Source organism: Ylistrum balloti, unplaced genomic scaffold (genome assembly GCF_031769215.1).
Source record: "Ylistrum balloti isolate Yb309-2 unplaced genomic scaffold, AGI_CSIRO_Ybal_v1 Utg370066, whole genome shotgun sequence".
Classification (NCBI taxonomy): Eukaryota; Metazoa; Mollusca; class Bivalvia; order Pectinida; family Pectinidae; genus Ylistrum; species Ylistrum balloti.
Genome location: NW_026782111.1, coordinates 1250504 through 1272544, shown reverse-complemented (window position 1 = coordinate 1272544; position 22041 = coordinate 1250504). Strand labels below are relative to the sequence as shown.

The window sequence follows — 22041 nt, the reverse complement described above, 5'->3', positions numbered from 1 at the left end:
ACTCTTTTCCTCGCTAACATGGATTTTATTGTTGGTGAAATAATTTATGAAATATGACTAGTACCACTTCGAAAGAGGTTGACTACCGACGTTCTGAAGTCTAGATTTTTTTTTTATCTTTTGGAAAACTTAGTTAATAAATAAAATATGAAATTAATTCTTTTCACAAAGTAACAATTAAACTGTTGTTCTTTTTAAATAGACCGTCGCGGAAAAAAGTATCAATACTTTTGGATCATGCAGTAATTGTAATAAAAGTGTGTTATCCACCAATGACGAAATTAATAATGTAAAACATAGCAATGATCGTATTATCAAAGGTGTAAAGAGCACATTATATGTATTGGAAGTTGTTGATATAACGATAACTTATTTCCTAATTATAGTAGCGATTTTTTCTCAGCACAAGAATGTATGAAAAACACTTTTCTCTGAAGCAGTATTAATATAGTAGGTCTAATAAAAATAATTGTATGTATGTATTGTGACTTTTCCTTATACGTTTCCCCTGTTACCTGATTATCATTTTGTTCAAAGATATTAGATGTACTTCAGGGAAATTTACCACTTAAGTTTTGCCGAGCCTGTTCACAACGACATCACGGAGTTTGATATGTTGTTCAATCCCACATTTGGCTATTTCTTCTTATAACTATAATGTTTCCTAATTTCTATTTCCAAAAATTACGAATGCATTATCCGTTTGAAGTTTGAACAACATGTCAAATTCCTCAGGTATAGTATAACATGTACGGATACCTAACGGTGCCAACGAAGTAGATGTCTTTTTTATTTTGTGTTACGCACCAAACTTACTCCTTTCATATCTGTGTCTGAGTCCATTTGGGCTTCTGGGAGGAGATTAATGCGGGACATTCGAGTAAAAATCCGCAATATGAAGTTCAATTCATATGACGATTTTTACCCATTGCATACATGTCCTAACTCCCAGCCAGGTATTACACGGAAGGAGACTAACCGGTTAGGCTCCCAGTATACTAACAATATGCAAAGTTTTTAAGTCGTAGATTTGTAAGACGTTGTGCACGACGTTTATACTGCTCAATCAAAAAGCTTTAAGATAAATGATCTTATTGTCTAAAAAAAGATTATAGTGGTTTCACCAAACCCTGAATCTTCAGATACTCCAACGCATCCCGTAATAGATAGTGTTGTACCTACCATAGGACAATCCCACATGCAAGTTTAAACTTCATCCCGTCATTCGTTATCAATTTATCATCCGTGTGATATTACTGAAAAGTGACAGTAACATTGGTTTAACTGGAATAACGCAGATATTCTCTTTTTATGTTGATTGTTATAATGTTTATCATTAAATATATTTTAACAAAATTGCATGTCTTGTTCATTGCTGTTGTGTTAGTTAATAGGATTTGGGGGTATAACCATTAACAAAAAAGCGTACATCCTGAGAAAGATCGCTTGTAATTGTAGTATGATGGTTTAGAGTAGAAAGCCATATACTTCGTACAACCTAAGACAGATCGTTGTATATTGGTATATTTGATTTTGCATACCAGAGGGGGTGGGATAGGAGAGTGGACTACCTTGGAAAAGTCAAACTTCAGACACCATGACTACAGCTACTACCTTAGACAGATCATCTAGGTGTTTTCGTGTGTGGTAGATGGCTCTCAAGTTAGGGTGTCGATCAAATGTGTACACTCCAAAGACAGATCACATTTATGCGACTATTTATTGTATAGTTAGGATAGTTAGTTGAATATTGAATATTGTACGGATGGCATAGGGATTGGCTCCTACCTATGACCATTCACATTGTGTGGAGATTCTTTACATAGACTAATGGGTACTTTTACGCGTACCATCTAAATATCATGTACTGTACGTCATACTTACCAAATTATATTACTACTGTGGATTCATTTATTTTCGTTGGGTTCAATTTTCGTTGTTTCTACAAATTAGACAGTTTCGTGGACTCATAAATTCGTGGATTTAACAGATTCTGTGGACCACGAAAAAAATAAAAACGTTAGAATTTTCTCTTTTTGCTTCCAGTCGAATTTTTTTCTGTTTGTATTAAGGCTATGTTCACAGGAATTAACACTAATGACAAGAATAAAAGAACGTTTTTTTTCAAGATTGCGTCCTGTGTTTTTATAACGCTGTTTACAACAGTCTCGCATTAATATCAAACCACAAATCAGTATATATCCTGGCGTGTAATCAATCGGTAATTATCAGAAACAATTGTTTTCAGTGGATAAACATTGTGTGCTGATCAGTCGGTGTACCGCAGTCATATGAAAACAGCTTGTGCTCTCCTTGGGGGTAATTGGAAAGGATCGACACCAGTAACGGTTCGCGGAGATGGTAATTGTTTGTACAATGCAATTTCGGTTGCAATCTCTGGCCACGAACAGTACTCCGCAGAGCTGAGGCTTCGCACTACGATAGAGCTCATTCTTCAAGAAGAGTTTTACGTACGTGAAAATAACAAGCACAATATCCATTTATGCTCTCCGGACATTGATGACGCCATCGCAGACGGCACCATGAACGGATCCTTTTCCTCGGCATGGGCTTTACACGCTGCCGCCTCCGTGATTAGATGTCCAATCAAATCAGTATATCCCGTCATAAATGGACCTGCCGATAAATGCATTGGCATTCTGAATAGGGATTTTTTGCCAAGACTCAATACTGCTAGGCAAGATCCAGTGTGCATAATGTGGTCGGGCCCTCGGGCACACAGTACGTGGACTCCCAACCACTTTGTCCATTTGTTAAAATCCAGTGAGTCGTTTTCCACCATAGACTTATCCGACGAGAGAGAATTCCCACCTCTGTCAAAACCAATTTCATCACCACCAAATCAAACAGCACCCATGAAACGGCCACATCACATATCAAACCTCATTGATGCGTCACAGAATGACCATGTCTCGGAAATCACACAGAATGACAATGCATGCATCGAAACAAACGAACAGCAATCCTTTACCGAGTCAATAATTATGGACGTCTACGAACCTTACCGGAATCCAGAAATAAACCGTCTCAATGGTAAATTCCTGGACTTCGATGCAACTTTAAACGCACTGATGGATGCCACACCAGGTCATAACTCCAAGTCAGTACCATATGGACGCAAAGAAAACGTTTTCTTTGTTATTGACAGGGAAAACCACCAGACAACCAATGCCTTTGTTGACGATTGCGGCGCATGGTCTAAGTGGTCATTAAAAACCCACCATTATGTAAACTCAACTAAAGGCAGGTTTCAGTACATTCATAAAAAACAAAAGCAATACTTTCGCAAAGTGCAAGGAGGCATGGAACTGATGGATCCGCAACCAGACGAACAAGCAGTTGTTATTTTGAAACGGTATTATTCTAAACTGAAACAAAACACAAATTACCAAAGGCGCGTAAGCTGGTTTCAGCAATATCCAGGTCGGGACAACATTCATTTGGTATCAATTTTTGAATACATTGGAGAATATCCGGGCGATATGCCTCATGGTCTGGCGAAAAGTTCAACACAACCCTACAAGAGGACTACTGTGGGTCAAAAACAGGTAATCGAAGAAGGATTGAGGCATGGCAGCAAACCCTCAAAAATAGCTCTCGATCTACAAAGGGTTGATCCTGATAATCTTTTGGACCTCAAAGTTATCCAAAACGCGAAATATAGATTCGAAAAAAGACTTAAGCCATCCAACAGCTATAACACGGCAGACGACTTTCAAACAATCATAAATTCACTGCACGGGAATCCATTCATTAGATCAGTTACAGCAAATAACGACAATAAACCTCCAAACATTGTCTGCTATACAGACGAACAAATTGAAGACATGAGAAATTGTATGACAAACGACAGCATAATTGGCATTGACAGGACATTCAATCTTGGATCTTGTTTTCTGACGGTCATGGTGTACCAAAATTTTAACTTGGTAAGGAAAGGCACAGATACGGCACCTATCATGCTTGACCCTTCCTTCTTACATTGGGATGGGTCATATGCTACGTATTGCGATTTCATGTCAAAAATTAGGTGTGCTCTGGGATATAACATTTCCGTCGAGAAGATTGTGTTTGGTACCGACGAGGAAACTGCATTGATACAGGCCATTAAAACCAATTTCCCGGCTTCCCAGCATATTTTGTGCACACGGCACTTGAAAGAAAACGCACAGCGGAATCTGATCAATCAAAATGTTCCAGAAGGAATTAGAAACCACTTACTTTCGACAATATTTGGACAAACTGGACTTCTTTACTCCAACTCTCGGGTGTCATATTTCGAACGGGATTTAGAAATTTTGGAACAATTTGGCAATGTTGGGGCCAAATACCTGGCTGAAAAACTGCTTCCAACGTTAAAAGAAAAAATATTCTTACCCAGTCAACACAACCCAATAATTCCACCAGATTGGAAAAATAACAACTGCGAATCAATGAACCATAAAATAAAACTTCTTGGAGACTGGAGAGTGAGCAAAGTACCAGAATTAGTAGGACGGTTGAGGGAGGTCCATGAATCGCAGTTGTTACTGATTCGTGGTGCTCTCCACGGAAGGGGGAATTTAGAACTATCAGGGAGGACAAAGACGCTGCAAATTAATCATGCCATTTGGATTAATCTGACAGACGAACAACGGAGAAAACTGTACAACAAATTCGTCAGATTTAGACCATCCCAAATATCGTTAATTCAACGGATGGTTACTTAACGATTCCGACTACTGCCAAACTCGCCAAAAAACCAGGCCAAATCAAAATAGTGAGAAATTGCAAAACTACATCGGCAAACAAAAGATTCAAATTTCGTTAGAACCACCATTGGAAGTCGCTTCTTGTCTTTCTAATTCTTTTGTGTTTAGTTTGTACTTGGTTTGCCCTACCGATGATTTTTCTATTTTCTTCTGTCTTCCATATCTTTCCTAATTTTCTGATCTTCGAAAAATGTGCCCGCTACTTCTGTCTCTTTTCTTCATTTGCCTTTCCTTCGTTGCCATTGTTCTTAATGTAACTGGACATTTAAAATCAAAATAAAATCCCAGAGTGTAATTTAGGCTGAAAACTTGTACGAAACCGTACAAAAATATAATGAAATAATTGATGCAAAAAACATCGAGTGTTTAAAAAATCGAAACGTAAATCAAAATAATTATAAGAGGAAAGAAATATCTCATACAACTATTATATATACTATAATGTAAGGAATCCTGTATTTCTACAAATACATCAAAAACACCCAAAAAGTGTCAATTTTGTGGGTGTGAAACTACAAAAAGCTTTGTCATCCTGGTTAGTAATATAAGTTACACATTACATTGTATTATGCTCGTGTATACATGTAGTCTATATTTTCTCTACTGTATGTGTATGTACATCAAAGAATAATGCCTTGTTATTGGTCATTGTAAGTTTATGCAGTGTGTTCAAATTGACCAACATGTCTAAAGAAAATAAAAAGTAATAAATAATCATAAATTTAAATTGGACCCATTTGTAGAACCACGTCCACGTCGTTGGGTCTGGGAACATATTTCACAACGGTTTAATTTTGTATTTCACTTTTTCATTTCATTATTTAATTCGCCATACCTCAGTATTTTGTGACAAAATTTAAATTAATGAGATTTGTTGTATTTTTTTGTAAGCCAATTATCTGGTCAATATTCATTTGATATTAACAATTATTTAATATAATTGTATTTCAAGTTGATTTATTTAACATTTATTTTATATATATTTATGCAGTTATTCATACAGCACAGGTATTTTTCCATCCCGGCGACAGCAGTGCTAAGTTCTTCCATATATGGTTCTTCATATTAACACCACGGGGGGAAGTGGGCGGGGCTTAAGATTCATCATGGCGGGCGGTGCTGCTGTCACGCTGTGGCGAGAGGAAAATCGTATCGCGTATAACTTTCTTAATCAGCGAGAAATCACTTCGAAATTTTACAGATGGGTTTGATTAAGTAAAAATAACCATTATATAACTTTATTTCTTAACTATCGTATCCACATCGCCTGCGGGCGTCTATGTATACTTGCGGGCGTCTGCGGGCTGGTTTAAGTAGGACCCCTGATCACGTAGCATTTATTCCTTGGACGTTTGTTTCAGTTACTCTCAACTTTCTATATATAAAAACCCTATTAATTACAAAATACAGAAAGTATCAATTTTACTTCAAGTTTTACACGGCTTCATTCAATGTGTCAAAACATCATTTACACAAGATCACCGATACATTCCAACACAAGATATTTTAAAAGGATGAAATAAATCAAAATTAATTTTTAACAGTGAAAATATACACAAATAAAACGGATAAGCGCACACATTCCCATCCCCCCTCTTTATATTCATATACTATCAATAGATTACTATTTCAGTAGTCTTCGACTGTAACTGGCTTGAAGGTCATGTTTTGAACATGGAACTGAACCGCTCTCGAGTTGGTCGAATTTTTTCCATATTCATTTGAAGTTTTTTTTTAACAATCTTCATACATTGTTCAAGTTTAAGTACATCGTATTTGTAACTGCATTATATTGTCTTGCTAGCAGAGCAAGATCGCTTTGAAAATTTGATAAAAAAATAAAATAAATGAAAATATTGTCCCCTCTATCGTTATTAATATATTTAAATATATATATATATATATATATTTGAATTTCAGAAATCTGTATCTTATATGACGTGGTTTAATACAGAAGGGGTAAGGTCCGTCTTTAAAAAAGGGGCGTGTGGCTGTCGTGATGTAAACTACCAATAGTTCAACATGCATATAAATAATTGTGACGAGTTACGAAGGCATTCGAACGGCATTAGTCATCACTGAGGGGATTGGCGGTAATTGTAAGCTGCTGATGGATATTTCGAGCCCCAGGCTTTCAAAGCTTTAACAAGACAAATGACCTCAGAATATTCTAATTTATACTGTACATTGGTAAAGTTAACCTACAATGTATAACAACATTTACCGAAATGATAGATAGTGCTATTTTTGGTTCAGCACGTCTGCCATTATACAGTGAATTTTTACTCGTCTGGATTGGCCGATGCTTACATGGTGGATGGTGGTTGGTTGGTTGGGGAGGTGGGGGTGGGGTGTCGGTTTTTATGTTACATGCCATTCAATAGATTGTTTTTAAATATTTTGCCAGTAGCATCATTTACAGTCAAAGACGAATTTTAATCTGACGGTGTGGTTTAACACAGTTTTCTCTGAGTTCTTAATCTATTGCTTTATTTGTTCCAGTCCACAAAAAGCCTGACTAATAAAACTTATTGCATTTAAGTACCGTCTATTTCAACTCATTGACAAGTTCGTTTGTCTGATAATCAATCTCGACCAATGACATCACAATTTTCAAGAATCATTTTCGGTAGAAAGGCATAGACAGAGTTCCAACCTCTGAGCTGGGCCTCGGAAGAACTTGCAGTTGTTCGATTTCCTTTTACGCCATATCGGTAAATTGAGGAAATATCTGCAGTTTCGCTATCATAACCAACTGACGAAATTCCCAGAGACTGGCCAACCATAATGGGCTTATCCTGAAAGAATGAATCAATGCTTTCTCAAGCGTAGGAATGACATATCTATTGTAGCGTAGGATGTAAAAAAAAAAACATTTTTCAGGATATTATCAATGAGTTTAGAATTGTACTTATGTGCAATTTCCACTGAGTAAAGCAATATACTTTTATACCTAAAAAAGAGAATTCAAATAAATCCAATAAAAACAAGGAAGGTCTATATTCTCATCACCAACCAAAACTCTTATACAGATTTGAAATCACAATTTTTAAATCTGGATGAATTGGATGCATTTGTGTTGGTCTTTATAAGATTCAACTGTTTTAAACATGTTTATCAAAAGAAAACGAGACCATTGGAAAACAAGATAAAATGCAACAAATTACATTTGTTCAGTATTTTTAATTTAAATAACAATACAAAATTATGAAATGAGAACCATGAAATCACTCTAATATTTACCATTATATGTAATCTGATCGCTTGATGGCCCCTATCATGAGGAGAACTCTTTCATAGACAAATTTTGTGAGAGCAAGCTCATTTTCTCCGATCTTCCGCGTGAGATGCTGGGCCTCGATGATGATAGCCACAAAAACTGACAACAGAATGTACTGGATAATAAAGGCAAACATGAAGAAGAATGCGGGTCCGAGCACGGAGTGAGCTTGTTCCAGATTACCATAATCAGAAACACCCAGCAAAAAATGGCTGAGTGTAATGATACTACTGCCAACATCTTTATAGTCTAGAAGCCAGTATCCAAACACCAAGTTAGCAAACAGAGTGAATGCCATGAAACAAATAAAAAACATAATGGCAAAATTAAAAAGATTTCCTCTTGCTCTGGCTAAGGTCTGTACAAGAATAGTGGTCTTTGTGTTATATCGGAATAATTTGAAAACTTTAAGAATAACTAACATGACAAGAGCTGCCATCACGTATGTCAAGACGAAGTCCCAAAACACAGCCGTATAGAAACTAGTAAATCTGTCGGGTCCGTTTTCTCTGTATTCCGACAGAACACTATTGACCATGACAAGTCTCTGGAAAAATAGCCCTATTGTGCAATAACCAAGTGAAATTATCATGATTTCAAAATAGCTCCATGTATCTGAGAAATATTCAGCTTTCTGTAATTTTGTGAACTTTTTGATCTCAAAATATGTAAAGCCTACCAGGTAGAGGAGAAAAAGGGACTCGCATGCTGCAACAAACTTGCCTAAATCCGAGTCATAGTGATTCAGCTTGGAGGAGAAAAATTGATAATAAGTCAGCATGTTTCCTATGTTAGACTGTTCAAAAATAATCACGACCACTGTAAACAAATCAACGTTAGGATTGTAGGATGTGAATTCAAAGAAAATGGCTCGTGTGTGCTTGTCAACCCATTCCTGTGATATGAGGTTATTGAGAGTAACATTTGCAGCATAGTGATCAGATGGCAGCTCTTTAACATAACCTCCGCCTGAATATGAAGCGAATGTCCCGACAAAAGGAATTGTCTTGAGTTCCCAGGATGAACGATACTTCCACGGATTACTTTCAGGAAGCTGATATCCTTCAGGCAGTGGCTGAGACCAGGATTCGTTGAATGATCCCCACTCTTCATCACCAGCTGAAAATGGTACTTCACAATCCAGTTTGGGAAAGAGTGAAGCAAAAACCTCTGTGTTTACTCTATAGCAAGATATATCTGCAACAGTAGAACATGCTTGACAGAAAAACCTTAAAACGTTATGTACATTGTAAGTGTCTCTAATATAAACAGTATACAGGCAATTCCTATAGCATTTCAAGAAGAGCATTAAAGTATTATCAACAGTCCAAACAGCTGTGAAAAATTGATTTCAAAATGTGAAATGTACATAACAATGACACAAATAAAGAAAAGAAATTTGAAAGCAGGTGTTAAATAGAAAAAAATCCTTATCTATTACAGGCAATGATAATCAAGGAACCCAAGTCTTAGCTCACTTTTTTTAGTCCTGAGGCCCAATATAAAAATCTAATGCCATATCTACAGTTTCATACAGTGTCAAAATGAAAGGGATAATTTATCTAATTCCTATCACAATACACCAGAAACAAGGTTCTTTTTACATTTCATGAAGAAATTTGGCCAAAAATGTTTGCAGCCAATGACAGATAACTTAGGTAAAAACACTAACAAAGGCCATACAGCATGAATGAGATAATACAGATTACAAGAAAACAACATTGTCCTACCCTTCTCTATACGTTTCTGTCGCAGTCTGGCAGTTCCTGCCAAGTAGCTGACATCATTAGCCATTCTTCCTGTATCACTGTAAAGCATAGGCAGAGCTGTACCTCTAAGGTACTCCCACATATCTTCAACCTTCTTCACCTGAAATAGGCTTATAAATGTGAGTTCAAGATACAGTTCAGGTGTGATATGACAAAGACATGTGAAATAAAATCAGTTATTAAAAAAGGTCACAGTCATGAAACATTTCAGGTGTGATTTGACAAAGACGTGTGAGATGACCTCAATTATAAAACCTGATCAAGGCCTTGATACAGTTCCAGCAATGTGATTTGTCCTCTAATATACTTACCTCAGTCTGAGTATGATGTACTTACCTCAGTCTGAGTACGATGTACTAACCTCAGTCTGAGTACGATGTACTAACCTCAGTCTGAGTACGATGTACTAACCTCAGTCTGAGTACGATGTACTTACCTCAGTCTGAGTAGGATATACTAACCTCATCAAGCCGGACAGGTGTGTATTTTCCATTCACCAACATATCTTCAGTATTCTTTGTTGCACTATAATTTGTGGCCACATCTTGATGACCATGGACCATAAACAACACGACTGCCACAAAAGTGAAATACATAATCATCTCCCTCAGGATGATGGTGATGCGCTCCTCTAGATGAAGTCTCTCCCGCAAAGCTTTTAGCATCTGTTTAGGCATGGCTGGGTGTACTGCTTGTTTCACTGGAGCAATGGAGGAGAGTGTAATCCCTTGCTTCTTCAGCAGCTCAGTTTGGCAGTAATCTTCTCCCTCCTCTAAAATATAGCTTAATTATTTCCAAATTTCATGTTTATAGTAATTGTTCAATACAGTTTTGATTTAATTTCAAATAACCAATAAGCATATAACAGGTTTTTTTCAGGATACCGAAATTATACGATTTTGTTTCTCTGGCAGATATAAATAAAACATTCTAGAGTTATCCTACTTATTTCAATGCTGACAGTAACCAGAGTAGTGAGCTACAGAAACAGCATATCTTCCTAATACAATCCTTTGCAGGCTTTCCAAATTGAGAGATTAAAAATTTATCCGATACCAATGGTTATCTCCAGTGAAAATATTCGAATAGCAAGGTCTACCAATCCCCAATTCTTTTCTGATTTAATTCTTGTCAGATTATATGGCCATTATTGTCATGTCTATTGTTTTTTTTTTATTCCATCAAATTCAGTATTCAGAATTACAATACCTATGAACCTGTGCAGTTTTGTATTAATCCCATTATGGCCTTCATAATTCAGAGTGAATATATGGCAACAATTATAGGCATGCTAAAAAATCTGTATCATGACAACAACATCTGTCGTGGTGAAACTAAAAAATTGTCATTTAGACATGGATGCACTGGCACATGCAAATTAGTATCACCGTTTGACAAAGTTAATTAAATAATGAGTGACCTTGACCTATAAACTTAAAGCAACCATATTTATTTGTTCAATATATTTTGAAACATGACAATTAAGGTTGATAGTTTTATGATCACACTACTGGACTGTTGGGTCATACGCTGATGTCATAGATATTGCAAGACATGTGTAATAACACTATTGTGATGTCATAGATAATTCATATCTTGATGACATCACTTGATGGTCCTGTCCACATCAAATAGGCCTGTCTTACAAAGAAACTGATTTGAGATATTTTGCATATTTTTCAGAAATACTGGTTATATGATAAATACAATCTTGCATTCATGCCAATGCAATATGGAATTTAACTTAAAGGCCCATGTCATATCAAACTATTGAACTTGTTTAATGAATATTATAATGACAATCATGCAAGATCCTCCATTTATCAAATTCTTGAGAAATTAAGTCTCACAAAAGTGATGAAAAACTTTGCACAGGACAAAAACATAATCACTTCCAACTCTCCCCCTAATGGTAGCAGATAGTAATGAAATATGATGAAAATATATTGTACCTAGCTTCATGATGTCTCTCTGGTTGAGAATCTCAAATTCTACTGGTTTCTTAAATATGAAAGCCAGAAGAACTGCTATAACAAAAACTTTGAGGGGTTCAGTGACAAAGGCACTCTGGAAGAATCCAGTGAAAAAGGACACCAGCCATTCAATGGACTTCTGGTAGCCATACATCAGACCGTACAGCATGACAAAGTAAGAGGAGATGACGGCAGTGGACAGAACCAACGTCCAGGCAATATAGATCATCCACCAAGGAAACCTGTAATAATCAGATTTATCATCATAGGTAACAAGGAATATTTTATGGCAATTATGACAACATAAAAGCAGATAAGATTTAGATGATAAAATTAAATTTACAAATAAGTAAAAAGCCAACAATGAAGAAAAAATGGTAAAGCTGTTGTTATAAACAAAACGTATTATGTTGTCAGGAGATAACTACAAGTGAATTAAATAATTGGATGTTTTATCTCCCGGTAACCTATTCAACATAGAAAATTAACCCTGTATGTTTACAGTTTTTCTCCATTCACATACAGTTTCAGTTTTATCCAGTCAAGTATAACAAAAACATTAAGTCTGTCAGCCTGATAACTATCATCACAGAACAACATACTGTTTCAGTCTTTTTGCTACCAATGCTTCAAAACCAATTAATTTATTTTGTTTCACATCTGTAGTCATAACTCATTTGATAAAAACATCAAATTACAACATTTATTCTATTGAGATTTTGCCAAAGAAAAAAAAAAAAAAAGAAACAAAAGTTTAACAATATAGGAATGATGTTCATATTTCTAACAAACTTTATTTTGTGGAGTCATTTTTAAAAATGTACGAAACTCAAGTCTGGGGTTTGATACACTGTCCTTCATTCATTATGCAATATATCACTGCACATGCAAGACAGACTATCATTTTTCAAGTATAATGATAATGAGCATTAAAAAGATTATACAGTCAATTACTACAAGAGTAAGTGTAAATATTTGGTTATGAAGACACTATGAGCCAGATTCATTGTAGGTTAGAAAATGTCTTAGAATACATAAAAGTGTACACATACCGGAATGGCCTTTTTTGTGGCTGCCTGCTTTTGTTTAACTCAGCTTCGCTTCTGTTTGCACCAAGTTCAATCAGTTCATCTTCTCCCACAGGGTTTTTAACCTGGTAATATTTCCTTCTGGAAAGTTTGGAAGGTCTATGGTCCAATTTAGTGAACAACTGCATGATGATGAAGTTAACAGGAAACATAATGAGTCCACTCTCTATCCCAATGACAATGTCCGAGAGAGACAGAGTGATGCCGCTTGTACTATACTGGTCAGCAGGATCGTCTGTGGGTATTCCATGGAACATCAGACTGGCCAGCATGGTGGTCAGCAGGAGAGACAGGGCACAGGATAAGCGTTGTACACGAGTAAAAGGGCTGGACAAAAATGAATCATAATTCAGAAAAGCTAAAAATTGGCTGAGAAGCTGAAGGTATATTAATTTTGAAGCAGAATTGCCCTGGACTTATTTCAATACACAGAGATCATGCTTTCAGTATGCAACTTTCATTTCATGCCAAGCAATTAAATCTGCTATATGACGTCCACTATTCAATGTCATGACCCAAGAAAATAAAAATAAAATAAGAAAAATTTAATTGATTTTAAAGCAATTGCAAAACAAGTTTTACGAACTTATGTTTTTCATTCTTGTTGGCATGAATGGAAGCATGAGAGGGGTCTTATGTGCAAGGAAACTGGAGTACAGCGGGTAAAAACCACATGGTTGTGACCCCATACCTTTTCACATCAGTTCTGGGTATTGAACCATGGATAACTTGATAAAAGGTGAGTGTATTACCACTGCGCCATGCGCCCACCCAAGTACCTTTGTTGTTGATAGCATAACAGTATTTGTCTTCTAATGTCCAGCGATTTGACCGTCTTTTAAGCAATACCATTGCTTTATCTCATGTAATACCACAAGTTAATGGATAAATGATAGAACATAAATCAATGCAAGCTATTATTACCTCTCTTGCATGTCTACATGAGAGCTAAACAGAGGTTATGCAAGAGATCCATGAGGAATCTTGGCACCCATCATTGTTTGCTGTTTATTTGCTCTTTGAATGTATTATTTTTTCCATTCCTTTTTCTCCTCTTCTCTGTTTTTGCTCTTACTGATAAGACATTTGAACATTCTTTTCAAAAAAGCGATGATAATCTTTACCTGCCAAATCCAAACTGGCTGCCTGGAAGCCATATTTTTTTTCTGATCAGTCGAGTGCAAGGAGAGACCAAAGGTAACATGCGTATGAAATTTGAGAGATATCCATTCAGTACCTCATAGGAAAAAGCAATAACAATCTTTACTAGGCAAAATCCAAGATGGCTGCCTGTTGGCCATTTTGTTTTTCTGATCTGATGATGGTGGGCTAATAACTAAATTTTACTTCATACCTGTAAGCTGGACAGGAGATGATACTAATCCACAGGTGGTTATTCTGTAGGTCTTTACTAGACTGCAGACCAAACTGATACAGCGAGTTTTTAACAAGGTCGTCTTGGGTAAGAGAATGAATCTGTGCCTTGATTTGCCCTAATCCTCTGTCAACAGCTAACCAGTTGTTGTAGAGAAAATGCCAGATCTTCTCGGATTGTACATCTCTGATCACTATTTGTTTCAGGAACCTTGCAAATGTCATAAAAAACAAACCAATTTTAACAAAGTACTGAAAGGCAACATTTCAAGATAGGATATGAAATTGGACAAAATTTTGATGAAAGACATATGGATGACAGGACAAATGGAAGACAGACATTTATTAATAAAATGTAAGTATTTCATCTAATCCAAGTCAACTAATGAGCATTCTCGATACTCCAGGGATTAGGATTACTACATCCTCGATACTCCAGTGGTTACAATCAGTCCATCCTCGATACTCCAGGGGTTACAATCACTTTTGCTCTCTGCACCCATAGAACATGTAATTGCAAAACTGAAGGTTCCATTTGTGACATATTGTGGACAAGACGAAAAGACCAGTTTGATCCTTTCATGTGTATCAAAGGAATCTCAAGGTGGCATAACAGTATATTGTAATGGCTTTACAATTTGGTGTCACTCATTTTTAATCTTCAAAACTGTGTATCAGCCTGTGATTGGTCAGTTTTTTCTCCTGGAAGCAATCAAATTACTTCGCTTGTACCTTTACTTTTTCCATGACATGTTCCAGGGGTGCAGGGAGAGAAAGTGATCATAACACCTGAAGTATTGAGGATGATTAATGGGAAGTTCAGTTCAGCTTAATGGATATGATGCTTGATATTAAGGACTATGAGTAAGTTAACTACCATGGAGGACTTTCCCCAGAGTTGTCATGCCACACCACAATACGCCGCAATTCTCCTAAACTCCTTGGTGTGGTCAGAACAAACCAGTCTTCTGCTCCTGTCTGAAAGTGTTGGGCGATGCCATCAGACAACAAGTGTTTTGAGCTATAGCCTTGGTCACCACAGATATACATGTAGACATTAGCAGTGGTGCCTGCATGTCTCCACCAGCCTGTTACAAGCCCCACCACATACACGTGTTTGTCCTCAGCACAATTATCCTCCAGCACACTGACACCTCCCTAAACAAAAAGGAAACCAGATTTGTATCTTCCAAATCTTACCACTACACAGTTAGACATAACATTCAGGAGCTGTATTAGCTCAGTCAGTAGAAAACTATCCCAGGTAAAGTCTTGAGCTTTCAAAGATCATCTGATTTGCATAAAGGTTTTATTGCAAATCAATTTCGTATTGTTATAGAAGACTATGTCTAAAGTATGCTTTCACTTCACTCTATGTATGTCTTTGTACATTATTTAATGCTTTCATAAGGTTTGAATATGTACCTGTGTCACTCAAACATGGTTTGATTTGCACATTATATAAAGGTCATAATAAGCCAAAGAATGACCCAAATAGCTACAGAGTGATTTCTCTTCTACCCGTTATTCTAAAAGTGTATGAAAAACTACTCTTGAAAAGATTAGAGTCTATGAACCTTTTTCATGTAAATTCATTACAGCATGGTTTTCAAAAACAAGGTAGTAGCTTTATGACTTCATATAACGTGCAAGAAACAATTGCGTACGCTTCTGAACATGATAGTGATTTGTTCACTTGTTTTTTAGACGCGTCTAAAGCCTTTGATTGTGTCTGGCTCGACGGTCTGTTTTTAAAACTATCACGTTTGGGTTTTGACAGAAAAATTGTTAGTATGATTATGTCTTTACACAAGGATATGTATAGTGTTGTTATGTATCACAACTTTGTGTCTGAAGTGTTTGAGATAAGCCAGGGAACACGTCAGGGCAGTATTATCTCCCCTTGGCTCTACTCTGTTTATATCAACAATTTGCTGAATGATCTTAATAGTTCTGTATACTCGCTAGCTATATCTGATGTTAATGTCACGTGCCCTACGCAAGCAGATGATATTTGTCTTCTTTCACTTACCAAACACAATTTGGATATGCTTATAGATATTTGCTACAAGTATAGTTGTAAATGGAGATTTAAATATAATGCCTCCAAATCAGTAGTTGTTGTCTTCAACGAAAGTAGTTATGTTCGGTCACAATCGTATCGTACTTGGTATCTAGGTGACAATGTTGTTAATGAAAGCACAAATGTTAAACACATGGGTATTAATTTAAATAACTTTAAACCAGGTCCGCCTGATGTTGACGATGTTATCCACAAACTAGGAGGTCAGTGTTTTGCTCTACTAAATTGTAATTTATTTGGTCCTAGTATCAATTCCTTGACTGGAGTCCATCTATATTTGTCTGTTGTACTCCCTAGAGGTATGTTTGGTTGTGAGCTCTGGAACTCTCTCTCCAACTCTGATTGGCATCGCCTAGAATCAGTCCATCATTTTTGTGCAAAATTAATACAAAATTTCCCACTTCGTACTAGGTCTGATGTAGCATTGGGAATGTTAGGTTTATCTTCTATACATCTTTACGTAGAGCAAAGTAAGCTTCATTTTTTCGGGGCTTTGTGTAATATCAAAACAACTTGTACTTCAAAGCAACTCTTTTTGTTGCGTTTACATCAAAAACATCTTGGGGTAAATAACGCTAAGAAAGGTTTCATCAACGAAGTTTGGGATGCTTTACACAAATACAACTTCCGAGGCATCTTACTTGATTTTCTTTATTCTGGGAAATTTCCATCCAAACTTGGCTAGAAATATCTTGTAAAGAATGTCCTTCTGTGTAAAGAATCTGATGACTGGCGTTTACGTATAAACAGTTCGTTAGAATTTCATAGATTCAAAATTCTTCATCCTGATATGGTTCCTGCAGTAATTTGGTCATTTTCTAAACGCCATCCAACTTTTAACAGGACATGTAAAACTGTGGCAAAAACGTGGATTGCCCCTCCTACTTGTGAACTTTTATGTGCTCGATGTAAAGGCACTTTTGAAGACGCAGTCAGTTTACTTGACTGCAAAGAGCCCATATTGAAGTCTCTGCGAGATAATCTTTTTACCAGTTTTGTGGACAAATATCTAGTTAATGTGTATGTATCATTTAACCAGGCGGACAGAGATGTCCAGATAGCGTCTCTGTTGGGTGCCCCCAGTGAGGAAATTTATGAATCATTTTATGACGATTCATCTTTGTTTACATTTTTTATGAAAGATTGTCTAATGTTTTCTGAAAAGGCCTACAATATGACTTTTCAGTGAAGGCCATCTCCTATCTAATGTTTGATGTGTTCTGCTAGAAATCTCCATTATTGATGAATTGGTTATTCACATTCATTGTTCAATATTTATATACATATATTATTGCACTTTTTTCTTTAATTTTCACCTAAATTTACAATATTTGTCATTGTAATTACTCTTCAATATTGGAGGAAATAAAGAAATGATGAACCTCAGGTGAAGTGTAGTTTGACGCTCATTTACCTGTTTGTGTTTCTTAGGGAGTTGAGAAAAAGACTGATATGAGCAATGCAGATTGCACATTTCTCTTGGCAAGAAACTTTACCATAATTGCTCTGTAGGGCATGCAAATGGCCTCCTATGGTGTTCAGTGTGGTAGCCACCTTGAGTTACTAAGTACATGGATATCATAACTGAAAACTGATGATGTGGCGATAAACCTGAGGGTGATAAATCTATATTTACAAGAATCCTCATCAAACAAACAAATAAATGTGTAGAATCCTGTGCAAAAATTCCCCATTTCATACAATAATTAAACCCTTTTGATATTAATTGATACAAATTTGGTATATAAATATTTTTTTTTGAAAATACACATGTTGATTTCATGAGTAAGCCATATATTGTGGCTATGTAGAAAAGATATATCAGTGAAGAATTCTCGGCCAGGTTAAAGGTCAATTAATAAAATTAATACAAAAAAAAAAAAAAAAAAGAGAAGATAATTAAAATGTTGATAAGCCATAAATGTCCCTGCTCTCATGCATGTAAGTATAATTGTGTGATTGATGAATTTGCAGATGTTGTGAAATATGACCTTTAACCCTTTAACCTTTACCAATGACCCAAATGTAAGGTTTAGAAATTGATGTCATACAATTCCTTTTTGAGTAAATAATGAATCTTATGTCTCAGAGGAATTTACCTCAAGATATGACATAGAATGAGAACTGGATATGATACGAAAGATAGACATGGCTTACACTATATGTACCCAACCCCAATAAAAAGGTATTAGCATGGCAAATACATATATAAACATATGGGTGTTGGAATGAATTAAAAAAACACAATTCAATGCAGTTTAACATGGCAAGACATTGATGACTGTGAAAATATATTTGCAACTTGAACACATAGAATTTTACCTTCATGCTTTCCACCCTGTCTGTGCGCCTTGCCCACACCATCATTATCAGGTAGAGGCTCCATACTACCAATACTGTGATGACAACCACAGGATTATCAAAGAAGGTCAAGAAAAGAGCAGCATCACCAATAGGGTCTACCAAGTTAGGCACAATGATGAAACCTGCAGCAAAGGCAGTCAGGTGGTCGCAAGAGCAAGTCACTGTGGCCAGTTCTTTAAGAGGAGACATCTGTCAAGTAAAAACAGTATATACAGTATTGAAGCAAGCTTTATAAAACTAGAAAATGTCTATAAGACATGAATGTCCTGTCTCTATATGTGCAAAAATATATCTTTGTAATCTTGTGGACAATGTTTTTATTGCAGACATTATCAAATGTGGCTTTCATCAGTTTAATTCAGACTTGTAATCACCAGCAACTAGTGTAAAACTTGGCTTAAATATAAATATGGTGTGAATATAAGAACTTAATCTGTTGAAAATTTCTTTGGAAAATACGTGTTCACAAATCTTGTAACGGAGAAGTTGTTAAATGTGACCTTTGATCCCTAAATAGAGACTAAAGACCATCATAAGACATGGTGTAGAACTTGATTTTATGTTATCCAAATCTTTTGAGAGCTCTATGATAAGACTTTGATTCAGAATGGGACTTAATATGGACAGACATGAGCAACACTATATGCCCCACACCTCCAAATGGAAGGACAAAAAAGGAAAAAAAAAGACCAAACAGTTCTATGACAAGGAATTGCTTGCTGGCTTTGCATCCTATTTCATTTATACTATTTGCTTTGAATTTGAATTTGCTTATTTTGCATAATGGTCTTGATAAAAACCTTTATTTTTTTTAAAATCTCGTATCTTTTCCAGTAAAAGTCTGCATGACCATGAGGACTCCATATCATATCACAGTGCCATCCCTGGCTCAGTATCCTTCTGATTATTGATAAAATTCTATGGGTGATACAATATTTCACCCCTTTAAACAAAGCTCAAGTCCTAGGGAGAGACATATATTTTACTGGACTAGACCTCTAAAGCCACGTTAAGAAAACAAGAAAATGAAATCACATACCCAACAGCCATCATCTGACCACTGATCGGTGACATTGTTATAGAAGCCACACATGGTTTTGGTGGTTCCTATCCTGATGGAGACATTAGTGGCTACATATGGTCCATCTGTTTGATTCACTGTGATGCTCTGTCCTTCTTTAACAGCAATACTCAAATACAGTTCTTTGGATACCTCAAACATTAGTGATGTGACATCATCCTCTACAACACAACAAGGAGAAGCATATCCGTAAGATCTCTTCAGCATGCAAGTATTGTGAAAAAATTTAATTTTATGGGAGTTTTATTTCAAAGATACTCATAATCCTCAAAATTCATGTGATAAGGATATGATAAACAGGTGAATTAATAGACAAAATATTAAGTACTGTGGAGTTTTTAAGAAAGATTTTCCCACGAAATCAAGTGCCAGTAGTGAATAAATATGTATATTTTTCTTTGTACAATCCGAAAATTTCAGCCCAACAAAAATAACTGAATTCATAGAAGTGATAAAGGGATGCTGAGCTACTATTTCCTGATGAACAACATTTTATCTGCTTACCTGATTGACTAACTGCTATATGAGTGCCATTTTGCTGAACTGTACCGGCAGATATCTTGTCATCTTCTGTAGAATTGTACACCACCAAGGTAAGTTCCAGTTCTGTAATCTGGATGTATACCATTATGAACATAACTGGATCAAGGTCAGTCATGCTGACCTTCAGGATGCTGCTTGAGATGACTTGATTTCTTGATGTGTCATATGTAAACTTCAGCACATGGGATGTCAAATTATGACCTGATTAATAAAATCAGATTTTAAGATACCTTGTCAGGCTAGATATCTTTGTGCTATAAGTCAAACATCAACTTGACCCCAGGATTCCAAAGTTAATTACCACTTCTATCTGTCTTCTGTTTTCTGCTTATTAGTATTGATGAATGATCTTAACGATTATCAAAATCTGGAGTCATTGGGTTGGGATAGATGTGTTACTGGAATAGACCTAAACAAAACCTTGAGTACTGGGGTGGGATAGATGTGTTACTGGAATAGACCTAAACAAAACCTAGAGTACTGGGGTGGGATAGATGTGTTACTGGAATAGACCTAAACAAAACCTAGAGTACTGGGGTGGGATAGATGTGTTACTGGAATAGACCTAAACAAAACCTAAAGTCCTGGGGTGGAATAGATGTGATATTGGAATAGACCTAAACAAAACCTATAGTCCTGGGGTGGGATAGATGTGTTACTGGAATAGACCTAAACAAAACCTATAGTCCTGGGTTGGGTAGATGTATTACTGGGATAGACCTAAACAAAACCTATAGTCCTGGGGTGGGATAGATGTGTTACTTGAATAGACCTAAACAAAACCTAAAGTCTTGGGGTGGAATAGATGTGATATTGGAATAGACCTAAACAAAACCTAGAGTACTGGGGTGGGATAGATGTGTTACTGGAATAGACTTAAACAAAACCTATAGTCCTGGGGTGGGATAGATGTGTTACTGGAATAGACTTAAACAAAACCTATAGTCCTGGGGTGGGATAGATGTGTTACTGGAATAGACCTAAACAAAACCTGGAGTTCTGGGGTGAGATAGATGTGTTACTGAAATAGACCTGAACAAAACATGGAGTCCTAGGGTCGGATAGATGCGTTACTGGGATAGACCTAAACAAAACCTCGAGTCCTGGGATGGGACAGATATTTTACTTGAAAAACCCTCATTCATAGCAATATCACTGTCTTGAAATACATAAAAAAATATAAATTAGATCTGAATACATAAGCAGATTAAATTTTGCTATGAATCCCATAGTATGTATAATATACAGTCAAACCTCTCTCAGATCACCTCTATTTAAATGCCAGATGCTTTGATGTAGATGTGATGGTTTATCATAACTGAACCTCTGTATTAAGATCACCTGCCTATAAAGGCCATTTTAAATTCTCTGCACCAATGAATAGACAAGTTGACTGAAAGCAGATTTATAGAGCTATATTTATCAATGAAATCAAGTGTCCTTGAAAAGTAACGTTTTGAAAAACCATGGAAATTGAGCCCCACAAAAATGTTTCATTTTACAGAAAAACCTCAGACTAATTACGTTTATCTCATGTGAAAAACAAACCGTCAGTTTCAAACTGGAGAGTAACAGGGTTAGACATGTTCTTTAGCGTCAATGTCTGAAGGTTTTTGTCCTTGACAACGATATCAACAACAGAGGACGTAATTCTGTCAGCTGACTCATCCCAGTTGTACATGTTGTCCTTAGTTACTACAATCTAAAACAAAAA

General features: G+C 36.2%; 1 protein-coding gene across 1 annotated transcript in view; it reads right to left on the bottom strand.

Annotated features, from left to right (window-relative positions):
* Positions 1–8017: 8017 nt before the first annotated feature.
* LOC132549594 (polycystin-1-like protein 2) overlaps positions 8018–22041 on the bottom strand; it is a 48267-nt gene continuing 34243 nt past the window's right edge. The window contains exons 20-30 of the mRNA XM_060213534.1: positions 21876–22029; positions 20289–20528; positions 19743–19945; positions 18662–18892; positions 15134–15414; positions 14237–14467; positions 12847–13209; positions 11774–12036; positions 10283–10593; positions 9783–9921; positions 8018–9249 (exon numbers count right to left, since the gene is read on the bottom strand). Of these exons, the coding sequence (XP_060069517.1) occupies positions 8018–9249; positions 9783–9921; positions 10283–10593; positions 11774–12036; positions 12847–13209; positions 14237–14467; positions 15134–15414; positions 18662–18892; positions 19743–19945; positions 20289–20528; positions 21876–22029 (3648 nt within the window). The remainder of the gene's footprint in view (positions 9250–9782; positions 9922–10282; positions 10594–11773; positions 12037–12846; positions 13210–14236; positions 14468–15133; positions 15415–18661; positions 18893–19742; positions 19946–20288; positions 20529–21875; positions 22030–22041) is intronic.